The sequence below is a fragment of the Bemisia tabaci genome, chromosome 5 (assembly GCF_918797505.1).
Source record: "Bemisia tabaci chromosome 5, PGI_BMITA_v3".
Classification (NCBI taxonomy): Eukaryota; Metazoa; Arthropoda; class Insecta; order Hemiptera; family Aleyrodidae; genus Bemisia; species Bemisia tabaci.
This window is the reverse complement of record NC_092797.1, coordinates 45,830,564-45,844,317: the sequence shown is the minus strand read 5'-3', so window position 1 is coordinate 45,844,317 and position 13,754 is coordinate 45,830,564. Positions and strand designations below refer to the sequence as shown.

The window sequence follows — 13,754 nt, the reverse complement described above, 5'->3', positions numbered from 1 at the left end:
ACCCTCAACGCACAAGCTAAAATCTTAAAAATGTTTCGCTTACTTAATACAGCTCGATACTTAAAACAGCTATTCGCATACCACATGGGTGTACCGGTGGTACGCGTGGTGTTTGTAGAAAGAGATTGACAGGTCTTGATTTTTTTTTAAACTCGTAATTCTAATTCCATTTGATTAATGTAAGATTTTTTACTTGCGCATCTCATTTTGCGAAAGTCACTGAAAAAACGCAGCAGCACTTGCTTATAATTCATAACGTAGACTCAGCTTCCACCATTTCAAATTTTCAGCTTTCTTTGTTCAAGTGCAAGGTCACCTATCATTGTCATGCGAAGGACTCTTTCTTTCTCAAATTCTTTCTCTGGCATACGAAGAGAGCCTTTTAGTGAATTTGAAAAATGGTTGCAACCCTCCGAGGCTTGAGTGCGAGCTTGTAGTTTTGAAAACCCACTGGAAAATCACTAATATTGATAAGAATGATTGATTTTACACAGGCTCCATTGAAGTTCTGGTTGTGTGCTCGAATTTCGTTCGTTATTTTTCAGGAAAGGGGGAAAACGTTTCTCAAAAAAATTGCTCCACGGTAAGTCTCATTCATATAGTGTACCAATTGTACCATATAATATGTAGCTTAAATAGTCCCACTTATCAAAAAGATAATCATGCAAAATTCGGATGTATCTTCAAACGTTCGATATACGTCATCGATGAAAGCAGACGACCGGAAAGGGGAAAATATATGTTAAGATTCAAAAAATTCATCGAGAATCAAGCATAAACATCAAACCAGCCAATGACGATTCTTGAAATTTAGTATCACTGTAATTCCTCCATTTAAATGTAGGTAAAATAATCGATTCCTGGCGAGAGACCTTTTCTCACCTGAAATCGATATTTTTAATGGATTTAAATGGTGGAAAAACAGTGTTGCCAACGTGCAAAACCGCCACTAATACCAACAAAGAGTATCTATCCCACGATTTCACACGATCCATCCAAAACCGAAACTCTCATGCCCCTTTTCATCTGTGAACAATTCCAATGAGACTTACAATCGGCCATATTAGCCACTCATGGAGATTATTTGCAGCGAGTTTGTCTGTTTACAAAATATCAAATTATGTGATTCACAGACCTCGAAAATACGTTACACGTTATGCGCCCGTGGTAGAAAATCAATGTTTACAAATAATTTTTGTGGATTTTCATTCATTTATTGAAACTGGCTACAGTTAAAAAACAAAATCAATTATTTGAGGTAACAATCGAAACATTTCTGTTTTGCAGTGAAAATTATGCAGTTTCAAATCCTGGCAATCATCTTCGGCATTTATGGAAAGCCGTTCTCTTATCAAAGGCGCTCGCTCTACTTCCCGTATCAGCGAGGGAAATTATTCCAGACAACTCCAAAACTTTCAGTCTTAAAAATCAAGACCAAATGATCGAATATATCAACCAGGTTCAGTCGTCGTGGAAGGTAATGACGATGTATATGAACGGGTACTAAAATTTTCCTTGATCGAACATAGCAAATTTTTTTTTAAGTAAAAGGGACATTGGTAGATGGCGGACCGCTGTGATTATTTAACTAGACGATTCATTCACGTCTCGAAATCACTAAAGAACTTTCGAACTCGATTTTTTTTGCCAAAAAATTAACACAAAATTTACTTCACCGATCTGATTGGGAGTTTGCACTTGTCCTGTAGCCTGACTGTTGGAATATTTTTGTGTATATGGACCGGATAAGACAAGACTAAAGAGAGTGGATTCATACGATTGGCCAATGCTTTGAGTTGTCCGACTTATTGCACCGATAAAGGGTGTAATCAAATCAACAAGAAGCTAAAGGCACCTCTTGAGTTGCCGATACTTTATCCATCTTTTCAAATCCCTTCCTTCTCAGATTCATCCTTTATCGGCATGATACACTAACACACACGCAATTACAGAGGTCAGACGTGGTATTTTTACCTAAAACTGCAAATTTTGATGATTAATTCGTCATATTTTAAATTATAAGGGGTGCATCTTGAAGAAATTTTTACAAGGAAACCAATGGAACCACTTTTTTAACCTCAAAGTCTTGTATAAACGGAATTATGAGCTTTTATAGGTTCCTAATTTTGTCCGACTCCTCCCATTGACTCGATTCATTGTGCGACATGACGACAAGGCGCACGATTCCGAGTAACGACCAATTGCATGACTCCATTTTCTTCCATCTTTATTCAACCGGTCGATAAACACAAAATTTCAAGAATCACGCTGCTGATCCTTTTGCCCTCAGTATTTTGATGAGACAATGTAGGCTAATCAAGAGTGGTAATACCTGCGAGAGGATCAAAATAAATTTTACGAACAGTGTCTGAATTTTATAGCTCGTTTTGCATACGTCATAATTATTTGAAATAAATGGTAGAGAGAGGATTCAATATTTTCTGTCTTCATTTCATAGGCAGGGAAAAACTTTCATGATGACACGCCTTCGGACTACCTAAGGCGACTTGCCTCAGCCTGGATATCAGAGGAAAAACTTCTTTTGGATACCCATGAAGATGGGTCCGAGGTTACAACCTACACTAGCGCTGATCCGCCTGCTGAGTTTGACGCAAGGAAGAAGTGGACCAACTGCCCGAGTGTTGCCCACATCTACGATCAGGGGAGCTGCGGTAGTTGTTGGGTATGCATCACGGTTGTAACTTCTTTTGAGGATTTTTTGGCTTTCGCTTCTTTTACTTATTTTCTAGGAGTCTACGACCACTTACATTCCGTCGCTTTTATAACTTAAGGTGATTCGATGGACGCCATATTTTGTGTCGGAGCGACGTGCGATATATCGCATCAATTGGTTCCTTTTCTCAGCTACTCGTCTTTTTTCTTTAATTTTGAGATCGCAATTCTGTTGTCAGGAGACTAAAGCACTCACTTGCCAATTTTAACAAAGAAATTCAACGTAATAAAGGCGTGGTTTTTTTAGAGAGAAAACATCGCATTCGATACTGATATCGAAACTGCACTCGAATGCGATATTTTCTCTCTAAAAAAAAAACCACACCTTTATTACGTTGAATTTCTTTGTTAAAATTGGTAAGTGAGTGCTTTAGTCTCCTGACAACAGAATTGCGATCTCAAAATTGGAGAAAAATGACGAGCAGCTGAAAAAATGGAACCAATTGATGCGATATATCGCATGCCGTTCTAACACAAAATATGGCGTCCATCGAATCACCTTAAAAGCTAATCTCAATTTCCGCATGAGCCTTAAGTGAGGTTAATCGATTTTAGGTGAGGTTGCCTGCCTAAAATCGACATTTTTAATGCAAATAAATGGAGGAAAAACAGATTTGTGAACTTTTAAAAATCACCACGGCTTCTTAAAATGGCTCGGACGCGAAACATGTCGGTGAGTTGACAGGAGCTAATCCATTGATTTTGGGCTGTGCTTAGGCTGTAGCCGTGGCCTCTGTCGTCACAGATAAGATCTGTATCGCGAGCAAGGGCGCCTGGAAGGACTGGATTTCGTCGTGGGACATCGCATCCTGTTGTGTGGGAGGTGAAAAATGCGGTGCCGGTTGCGACGGTGGCCGCCCCGATAAAGCTTTCGAATACTACGTGAAGAAAGGAATACCCACGGGCGGAGAGGTTGGCTCTAATCAGGTGAGGAAAAGACCTCGGTGATACAATTATCAATATTAGAGAACACAGAAAAAATGAAATTGCTGATTTAGCAATTTTGAAGGCCATGAAGGCGATTTCAATTTTGATCTTCCGTCGCATTCCTAAGGCGCAATGATACAACTATTTGAACTCTCCGGAATGCGTGAGGTATCACGCCGCAATTGAAGGCGTTTTCGAATCAGCCAAGTTCCGATACCGGGTTATCGTTTTGCATAGTTCATATTCTCTTGATATATTCCGTACCACTTGTTTATTTTTAATCCTCGTATAAAAACCACCCATTTGCTAAATACAATTCTAGCTGGAGCGCAATTTAGCTATGCATTCACGACTGCTAAAATGTCAAAGGAAATCGACAAGCCCAGCGTGCACGGGGCCTATTTCCATTTTAATCTTCCGTCGCATTCCTAAGGCGCAATGATACAACTATTTGAACTCTCCGGAATGCGTGAGGTATCACGCCGCAATTGAAGGCGTTTTTAAATCAGCCAAGTTCCGATACCCGGATTATCGTTTCGCATAGTTCATATTCTTTTGTTTTATTGCGTACCGTATGTTTATTTTTTGTCAATATTACAAATATATATAAAAAATATACACAAATATTTAGGAGTTCGAGTATCCCAGGATGGAAAGATGGACCAAGCCATAAAAGATCGAAACCTGCAGGGAAGGAAAGCTATTGCTATGTTAAATAGGATTCTTTGGGATCAAAGTATCTCTAAAGAAAAAAAAAGAATGATTTATAACACCATAATCAAAAGCATTCTGACCTACGGCAGTGAAGTGTGGCCCATGAAAGAGCGTACCAAAAAGATTCTTAAGGCAACTGAGATGGATTTCTGGCGAAGATCAGCCGGAATCTCGAGGAGAGATCACGTAAGGAACGAAAGAGTCCGTGAGATCATGAACGCCGAGCAGAACATCGTGCATGAAATTATGACCAAACAGCTTGTCTGGTATGGTCATGTTCAACGAATGGCGGATGATAGGTTGCCTAAGAAGGTGCTAGATTGGGTTCCTCCTGGGAGAAGGCGTAGGGGACGCCCAGCAAAATCGTGGATTGGTGGCATTCAAGATGAAATCACAAGATGCCATCTACCAGATGACCTCTGGATCGATAGGCAAGGATGGCGATTAGGTGTCGCAGAGCGCCCGAGCGCGCTGTAAAGCGACTGGAATGTATGTATGTTTATTTTTAATCCTTGTATAAAAACCATCCATTTGCTAAATACAATTCCAGCTTTGCTGCCCTAGTAAAAATAAAATGCCCTTAGTGCGTTCGGAGTGCACTCCGAGTGCACTCCGAACGCACTAAGTGTGTAGTGTGAGAGTGGGTGCGCTTCGAGTGCACTCGGGGTGCACTCGAGGTGCGTCCTAGGTGCGTCCGTGGTGCCTCTGGAGTGTGTCCGAATCCACCGACGGGTCGAGGATACCTTTCCATTGTATCCGCGCCGGGTTTTTACCTGGCGGCGTGACCCTTGATGATCTACTGGTGGCGAATAATTTGCGAACCAATTTTTTTAATATTTGAAAATTGTCCGTTTATTTCGACGGATTCGGATTCAGCTTGCAATCCTGATGAAAAATATGTATACTTTTGAGTAGATATATTGGTAAGTTCGCGATCCAGAAATAAAAAAAATGCAATGAGAAGCATTTTAGAAGCGCGGAAGAAATTCGCGAGTTTTGTAATTCAATAACTTATAGTTATACTTACTTTTAACTATACATATTTTTCATCAGGATTGCAAGCTGAATCTGAATCCGTCGAAATAAAAGGAAAATTTACAAACGTTAAAAAAATTGGTCCGCAAATTTTGGGCTCCCAATAGACTTGAGGACCGTTGACAGGTAAAGACCCGGCATCGACACAATGAGGAGAATGCCACGGTGAGCCAGGCCTGGATCCAGGAGCTCCTCGCCGAGATTTAGACGTAGATTCTATGTTTGCCCAAAAATGTTCTAATTTTTACGGCGTCTAATTTGACTGCCCAGACTTATACATGTATTTTCGGCTTCGAATGAAATGTAATGGCTCTCTTGTTAAAACTTTTAAATTTCACGCCGAACTCAATGATCGCATCGATAATTACCGAATGCGACTCTTTAGTGAAGCATTTGCGTTGTTTTCGTTTGACGTGGGAACTTTCCCGCTTATCAAGTCACCACAGCATTGATTTTACGATAGAAATGTGCAACATGAGAATCCTCAAAATTTTCCGTTTTTTTATGTTACTGTTATTATTTAGTGAAAATCGGTTCAATTGATCGAATCTATACTGAAGAAAAAGTTAAATCAATTTCATAACTTATCCAAAAGATGCACCTGCTGGCCGATGGTGCGCTTTATGAAGCACTTAACACGTTAGCCATATATTTTGCATGGGGTGGGGTGATTTCCAAATAATAACGCAGAATTATGTTTCTTTGGAGAAATTTTCCTTCAAGGAGGAGGGGAGTGCAGACTGCAGACCCTCTGGACCAGGCCTCTTTCACGTCACGTCACTAAGCAAAAAAAATAAAAATGACCCAATCCGAGGGAAGTTTCCTTCGTTGAGAGTACTCTCTCTTCTATTCTCCTCTTATTACGATTGTGCTCACTGCCTCCTCGACGAATGTTGATGAGCTAGGCTAAAATTTTTTCGGATCAACCTCTCACAGCCAATTTTTCGATTTTCAAGGGTAGCACAAGCGGGAACGGTTCTTGTAGACACCCGTGCGGTAATTTAAAAAAAATGGTGAAAATATTATTTTGTGCTACTGGGTAGTGCCTTTGGATTTTACGCTGTCCGAGGAGCGGCGCTGCGCTTTGGACAGGAACGGTGCCCGACCCGCCTTTGTTTATGTAACCATGAGTCGAGCGACCGGCGACGACGTGACGGGGCTGCTGGTGCGAAGGCGCGTCGCGGATCGCGGAGAGGGTTGGGCCAAACACGGCGGCTTTCTCAGTCTCACAGTGTTCGGTTTCGAGGTCCAGGGGAAAACCCTCGCGGCGACGACGCGGCAAGCGCAAGCTGCCTGCCTGAGAAAATCCAACCCTCTGGTCAGAGGCCGGCGACGGCGGCAATTCTACCCTTGACTTGGCGGCTCTGCCTCTGCGGCGGCAGGTCTACCTTTGGTTCGGACCTGAGGCCGCAGCCCTTCTCAGCTCGCCCAGTGTTGAAAAGACCGGAAAAACGGGCGTTTTTGACTCGGGCGAAATTTTGCTCTGCGAGTGAGAAGGCCCATATTCGCAGGATGGAATGGGACGTTTTGGCTCACGACAGTTTCAGCGAAGATAGCAGAGTCGAGATAAAAATTCAAACTTATTCGAGCTCATATAGCTTCTTGGTTGAAAAACAATGGTCGGTAGAAGCTTTTAAATTTTATTAAGGAATTTAAGTTATAAAATATAATACCATGAATTTCGAACTTATTGAGAGCAACAGGGGGAACTCTATGATCGTGTATTAAGAAAGGGAGGGCCCTCAAGTCTGGTCTAACATAGCGTTGCGTCGTAGGCATATGTAAAGCAACGATTTCCGCCAACTCAGGAAAAATAATCTCGACATTACAGAGCAAAGCACAGCACGAAGAAAACAGCATAAAAGGGCGCGAGCCGCAAAGGGTCGTTTTTTTAGCACCACGCTTCAAAAAAGGGTTGGGAATGGCAACAGCCGTGAGCAAGCTTGAGATAAGGCTGGAAACAAATCAAAGGCGTCTTGAGAGGTTTTCCGATTTAAAGCTACCAAGGAAGGCAACTAGGTATTTAATTTACGGATATATAATTAACTAGATAGTTGTAATTTTTTTAATCCTTCGCACCGTCACGTCGACTTTAGCAATGTTACAGAAAAAGGAAAGCTGGCCACAGAAAGGGAGGAGGAGACCAAATGTCAATTTCGTTGTTTTTAGAAACATTTTAGTGTAAAAATTAAAATTTACACAGCTTAAAAGTTTAGAAAAGTGTTGGAGTTTTTGGTATGACATACATCTTGGCTTCTGTAGTAAAAAATGCCGCGACTCTAGCCGAATGCACCGAAAGTATAGTAAGTTTTTCCAGATGTTTGAATATCTTTACCATTCAGTATCACTGTATGAAAAATCAAGTAGACTCATGATAGAATTGACCGTACTTCTGGTAAAATTTGCCGTAATTTTTTTTTGTACCTCGAAAGGAACGGTCCAAAATCTTGTGAAAAACAGTGTTTCATTATTTTTTAGCAGAAAACTGATCATAATACTGTCTTTGAATTCTTGGGTGGTGTTTTTGAATGAGAGGAGAAAATTTGCAGAAACTGTCAAATAAATTTAGTTGGTCCCTTTTCCCATATAAAATGAAACGCGAGAAGAGATTTACAAAGTCGCGGTCGGAGGTACGTAATTTTTTAACTTAAACCATCGGAATAATTCTTCTCACTAAATCTTGCTCTCAATTTTTCGGATAGCCTCTTTTATTAAAATAGGAAGTTAACAGTAAAAATCAATACACCAAATTCCTGTTTTTTCATAATATAGGGCACAATTTGGCACTCAACGGTCAATCATCAACATTCTCATACTTGCATAGGTTGGAGTAATCATCAATCGCCCCTTGCGGAAATCGGATGGCTATGTTTGATCAGTTTTGCCATCATTCAGAAAATATGCATGAGGAAGAGAGGATGCCAAATTACTCCATTTTATTGGCAAGTAACAGTCATGCGCAGGAATGGTGACTGGAACTCGAAAGAAAAAGGCAACGACGTTCAGTTTGGAAATGAGCGAAAGTGAAGGGTTGAGTCCCGTCAGCACGGCTGATTGAAAGAAAGAGCAAGTGAATATTTCGCGTCTCCTAGCGGTCCGTGACACCCTCTCACGGCCAAGATTCTATTGTCAGCCCCCCGCCCTACACCTACATCCATCTCACTTCAACTAACTGTCTCTCCTATACTTACATCTGCAAGAAACATTTGGCAAAATACTGTGCTCTCAAAAATGGATTAATTGAATCATTTTACGGTTTTTCCTCAATTTTAAATAAGTGTTTAAGTACGCCGGCGTGCGTTTTTTTTTATTATTTTCTTTGGTATTTGAGTTTTTCAACAATTTGTCCCTTTGATGGATATCTCAAAAACATAAAGGTTTACCGCCCTCATAAGTATAAGATACTTACGATCTATAAACATTATGACCTCCCTCTCTTCCCCGGCCCATTTCAATGAGACAGTTTGCAGTTTGCAGTTTGCAGTTTCTCTAGAATGTTGTAAAGTCCTCAAAACCAGTTGAGGCTCTTGTTTCCTTTATCCATTGATATCAAAAGCGAGATCAAAAACTTAGTCGATAGACGCATTTTTATGGAGGCATTATAATTTTACATGGGCTTGCATATTGTAATTAGTATCAGAAATTGCATTTTATGGGGTACACTTTCCCATGAAGCAACATTTTTCTAGATCAGTAAGAAATTTCATTTTTTAAAAGAGAAATCACTCTGCAATATCACGAAGAAAAAAGCTCCGAGTGGCTCAATTTTTTTTTCAAAATAAACGACGAAAATTTACAATTTGAGCCCTGAGCGTGGCTTATAAAAACTGTAAATATTCTCTCTTTCTTGTACCTAATATTATACATCAGACTGTCATCACTTACTGGAAAAAAAAACACATTGGATCTAGAGTCCAGACTCTTAAAAACATTGACAAGAAAAAGTACTCTTGATTCCATCAGATTTAAGCTTAAATCAAGAACCAAGCCTCTTAATTTGGGCGGATTTCCATTTGATTTAAGCTTAAATCTGATTGAATCAAGAGTCCTTTTTGTTTTCAAGAGTCTGGACTCTAGATCCCATGTTTTTTTTTTTTTTTTTTTTTTTTTTTTTTTTTTTTTTTTTTTTTTTTCCAGTGAGCTCCAGTGTTTGATGGAAAATACTGTGGGGTGTCTTTTAGTTGCAAAATATTCGCCATTCTTTAGTCTCGGATGTCACAGCAATGAAGACCCCTCATTTTAATTTTTCCTATTAAATTATATTTTTAAATTTTTTTTTTCAATCATTTTGTATTTGCACACACACGCACACAAATTACAATCACGCAAGTGTGCAATTCATGAAGCATTTCTGTACTTTGCCGCACCTACTTTTCCAATGTCTCGTGCAAGTTCAAATTGGGATCGGAAAACTCGGTCTAATGCAAACATTCCCCTTCTAGACTCCTGTGGCACGGCTCATACGTATTTGGGAGTATTTGGGAGAAGAAAAATTGACTCACCGACGACCGCGACTGAGTGCGTCAGACACCGACACTGGAAAACATCCCTTTTCCCGCAGCGCCGTTCGGGTCGGTCACTGTGATAGCAGGAGCCAAGGAGCCTATACTGTCGTGCCAAGGAAAAACGCCGTATGAACCTTCAGGCGTCTCAAACTTTCCGTCGGAGAATCATAAATTCTCGGGAAAATTGTTGAATATTTATCTTCCGATTTTTTCTATAATTTTCTTCGCAATTTCACCTACAGTTTTTGAAACTTTCAAGAAAGGATATTCGCTGCGTTCCTCAAAATTTGACATTACATCGAAGGAAATTGTTAACACTAGAATATTCATTCGGTGCGAAATATGAATGTTTTAACAAGAGAGCCATTACATTTCATTCGAAGCCGAAAATACATTTATAAGTCTGGGCAGTCAAATTAGACGCCGTAAAAATTAGAACATTTTTGGGCAAACATAGAATCTACGTCTAAATCTCGGCGAGGAGCTCCTGGATCCAGGCCTGGCTCACCGTGGCATTCTCCTCATTGTGTCGATGCCGGGTCTTTACCTGTCAACGGTCCTCAAGTCTATTGGGAGCCCAAAATTTGCGGACCAATTTTTTTAACGTTTGTAAATTTTCCTTTTATTTCGACGGATTCAGATTCAGCTTGCAATCCTGATGAAAAATATGTATAGTTAAAAGTAAGTATAACTATAAGTTATTGAATTACAAAACTCGCGAATTTCTTCCGCGCTTCTAAAATGCTTCTCATTGCATTTTTTTTATTTCTGGATCGCGAACTTACCAATATATCTACTCAAAAGTATACATATTTTTCATCAGGATTGCAAGCTGAATCCGAATCCGTCGAAATAAACGGACAATTTTCAAATATTAAAAAAATTGGTTCGCAAATTATTCGCCACCAGTAGATCATCAAGGGTCACGCCGCCAGGTAAAAACCCGGCGCGGATACAATGGAAAGGTATCCTCGACCCGTCGGTGGATTCGGACACACTCCAGAGGCACCACGGACGCACCTAGGACGCACCTCGAGTGCACCCCGAGTGCACTCGAAGCGCACCCACTCTCACACTACACACTTAGTGCGTTCGGAGTGCACTCGGAGTGCACTCCGAACGCACTAAGGGCATTTTATTTTTACTAGGGTGATCACCACCGATAACCAACTTCTCCGTCTTTACCACATTAACTTCCATCCCCCACTTACAAGTGGACTTAATTTTGCAATTTGGAACTACAATTTCTGGTTCATCTGTAAAAACACTCATGTACATGGGAAAACTAATGGTACATACGATGCTTCTAGACTGAACCAGAAATTGTGGTTCCGAATCGCAAAATATAGTGTAAATGATAGTTGGGGATACATTCGTGTAATTTTAGGTCCGAATCAAAACATCGATTCCTGAAATTCTTGTAATTTTCAATCGTGAATGGATTTATTGTGGAACATTGATTAGGACGTCTACCGAATTTGGCACCGTTGATAATATCCTTCCTTATTTTCCATCATGCAAAAGTTCAGTAAAATTTAAAACTTTTCAGGGGTGCATGCCGTACGAGATAAAGGGTTGCTCTCACCACATGGGCGATAAGGGAAAATTTCCGAATTGTCGTAGTTACAACGAAACAGTGGTGCCAACCTGCGTAAAGGAGTGCCCCAATAAGAGCTACAAAACTCCGTTAAACAAGGACAGACACTTTGGTGAGTAAATTAGAGCGATGGGAAGTTTAAGAACGTATGAAACCAAATATATTTGAAAATGCTTGTTCCTCAGCATCTATGGTTGGGATGATTGTACAGATTGATGAGTCTTAAAGCTAGTTTTTGGATTTTTACTAAATAGAGAGCTAAAAAAGGAAATAGTTCATATCAATAATAACTAAAATGTCTGATGGTATTATAATAAGACAATATGTAATAATACATATATAATTGTGGATGACCTTTAGGAGGGGGGGGTTGGTTGGTGTTTTGTAGCATGTTATCCAAAATTACAGTGAAAACCTTTGTCATACCGTGAGGGCTGGTTAAGAGTTATAGGTAGACTTTACTCGCTCACAAATACCCATTCACAGAGGAAGGATGTGCGGGCCAAAAAACAAGCTAATGAATACATTGTTACTTTAAAATTCGTTTCTACATCAAAAATATTTGTATCATGGAATTTTCTAAATTTAGTATTTGTCTTAAGGTAAACGCGTTTATCACGTGAAGGTTGGCGATGCCAAAAAGGAGCTAAGCGAAATCGGTCCATGCACGATGAGTTTCCAAATATACGAAGACTTCTATCTCTATAAATCAGGTATTCATCGTTCAATATTTTTATGAATTGTAGAGAGAAAATTTTCTTTACAGAGAATAAAAAACAAAACCAGACGATATACGGACAAATCTTTGTAAAAAATGAGTAACACTTCAGTCAATACAGACTTTGGTTTCGGAAGTTGATAACAGGGTATTATATGAAACAGAACAAAGTTTAATGGTAGATTCTCAGTAAAATTAACGAAGTTTTGCGAAGTTATGCAAAGCCGTGATGAAGTTTTGAAAAATTTAGGTATATGTATGCGGCTAGGCCAAGGACTTCAATTTTTTATCGCTTTATTTGCGTACAAGATTTGCGTATGACTTCGTATTAATGCATTTAATACATTGAAAACTGAAAAAGTTGTCTTAGGTTGCCCCTGTTAATGTCGGTTTTTCTTCATGTATCCACGAAAATAGCAGAGACTGGTTTTTTTTTATTTTTTTCTAATGACTCAAAAGTTAGAAGATTTGAGACACAATAATTCAAATGAATTTCCTGGTTCATTCTTTACAGGGGTATACAAGCATGTGACTGGCGCGCATATAGGAGGACACGTTGTAAGAGTGCTCGGTTACGGAACAGAAAATGGCGTCGGCTACTGGTTATGTGCCAACTCCTGGAATCCCGAATGGGGTGACAATGGACTTTTCAAAATTATTGCTGGTACAAACGACTGTAATTGTGAACAGTATTTTTATACTGCGGAACCAAAATTGTAGAGGGAAGTTCCTACATTTTCTTATTTTAACACGGAAAAGCTTATAAACACTGGACATCTCACTGTTTTTTCTTTTGATTACACGCGAAAATCAATAAAATTTCTCATAGGAATTGCGCCGTTGTACTCCTTTAAAAAATTGATTTGTTCATATCAATTTTGTAACCTTAAAGTGGGACTAAATTATTTCGTTTCGGAAACGACTTTTTGACGAAGCACCTAGTTTACTGTTTCTATTCGATATTTTTTAATGTACGTTTAAGTGGATTGATAATGGTTATGTAGACTATGGACTGGAATGGTTATGTTCAAGCATATATGGACCGCGTTAAGGAGAGAGGAACCAAGTCACATCAACTATTGTCAAATTTAAGTGGGCAATTTAATTTGTTACATGAAAACGGTTGTGTCGATTTTTCAGCAAATTTCAGTGAATTTTTTGTCTAGTGTGAAGCCAATTCCTTAAAAATTACAAGAAAATCCGCACTGGAAAAAAAGTAGCTTGAATCTAGAGTCCAGACTCTTATAAACATTGGCAAGAAAAAATAATCTTGATTCAATCAGACTTTTTGCTTGAATCAAAAGGAAATCCGCCAAAATCAAGAAGCTTGGCTCTTCGATTCAAGAAAAAGTCAGATTGAATCAAGAGTAGTTTTTCTTGTCAATGTTTTTAAGAGTCTGGACTCTACATCCAAGCCACTTTTTTTTCCAGTGCGCATAAATCCTCTCTTGTGAAATAAAATCCTCTTTTAAAATTGAATCGCTCGGTTGAATTTGGCAAAAGCGGATGTGGCTTGGTTCCTTCC

General features: G+C 39.5%; 1 protein-coding gene across 1 annotated transcript; it reads left to right on the top strand.

The window, feature by feature from the left end:
- The first annotated feature begins 356 nt into the window (after positions 1-356).
- Positions 357-13,003, top strand: LOC109031686 (cathepsin B-like cysteine proteinase 4). Its single transcript, XM_019043356.2, has 7 exons — positions 357-583; positions 1,288-1,477; positions 2,459-2,683; positions 3,451-3,660; positions 11,464-11,623; positions 12,114-12,224; positions 12,744-13,003. The coding sequence occupies exons 1-7, from the start codon at positions 477-479 to the stop codon at positions 12,947-12,949; spliced, it is 1,209 nt and encodes a 402-aa protein (XP_018898901.2). The 5' UTR covers positions 357-476; the 3' UTR covers positions 12,950-13,003.
- The last annotated feature ends 751 nt before the right edge of the window (positions 13,004-13,754 follow it).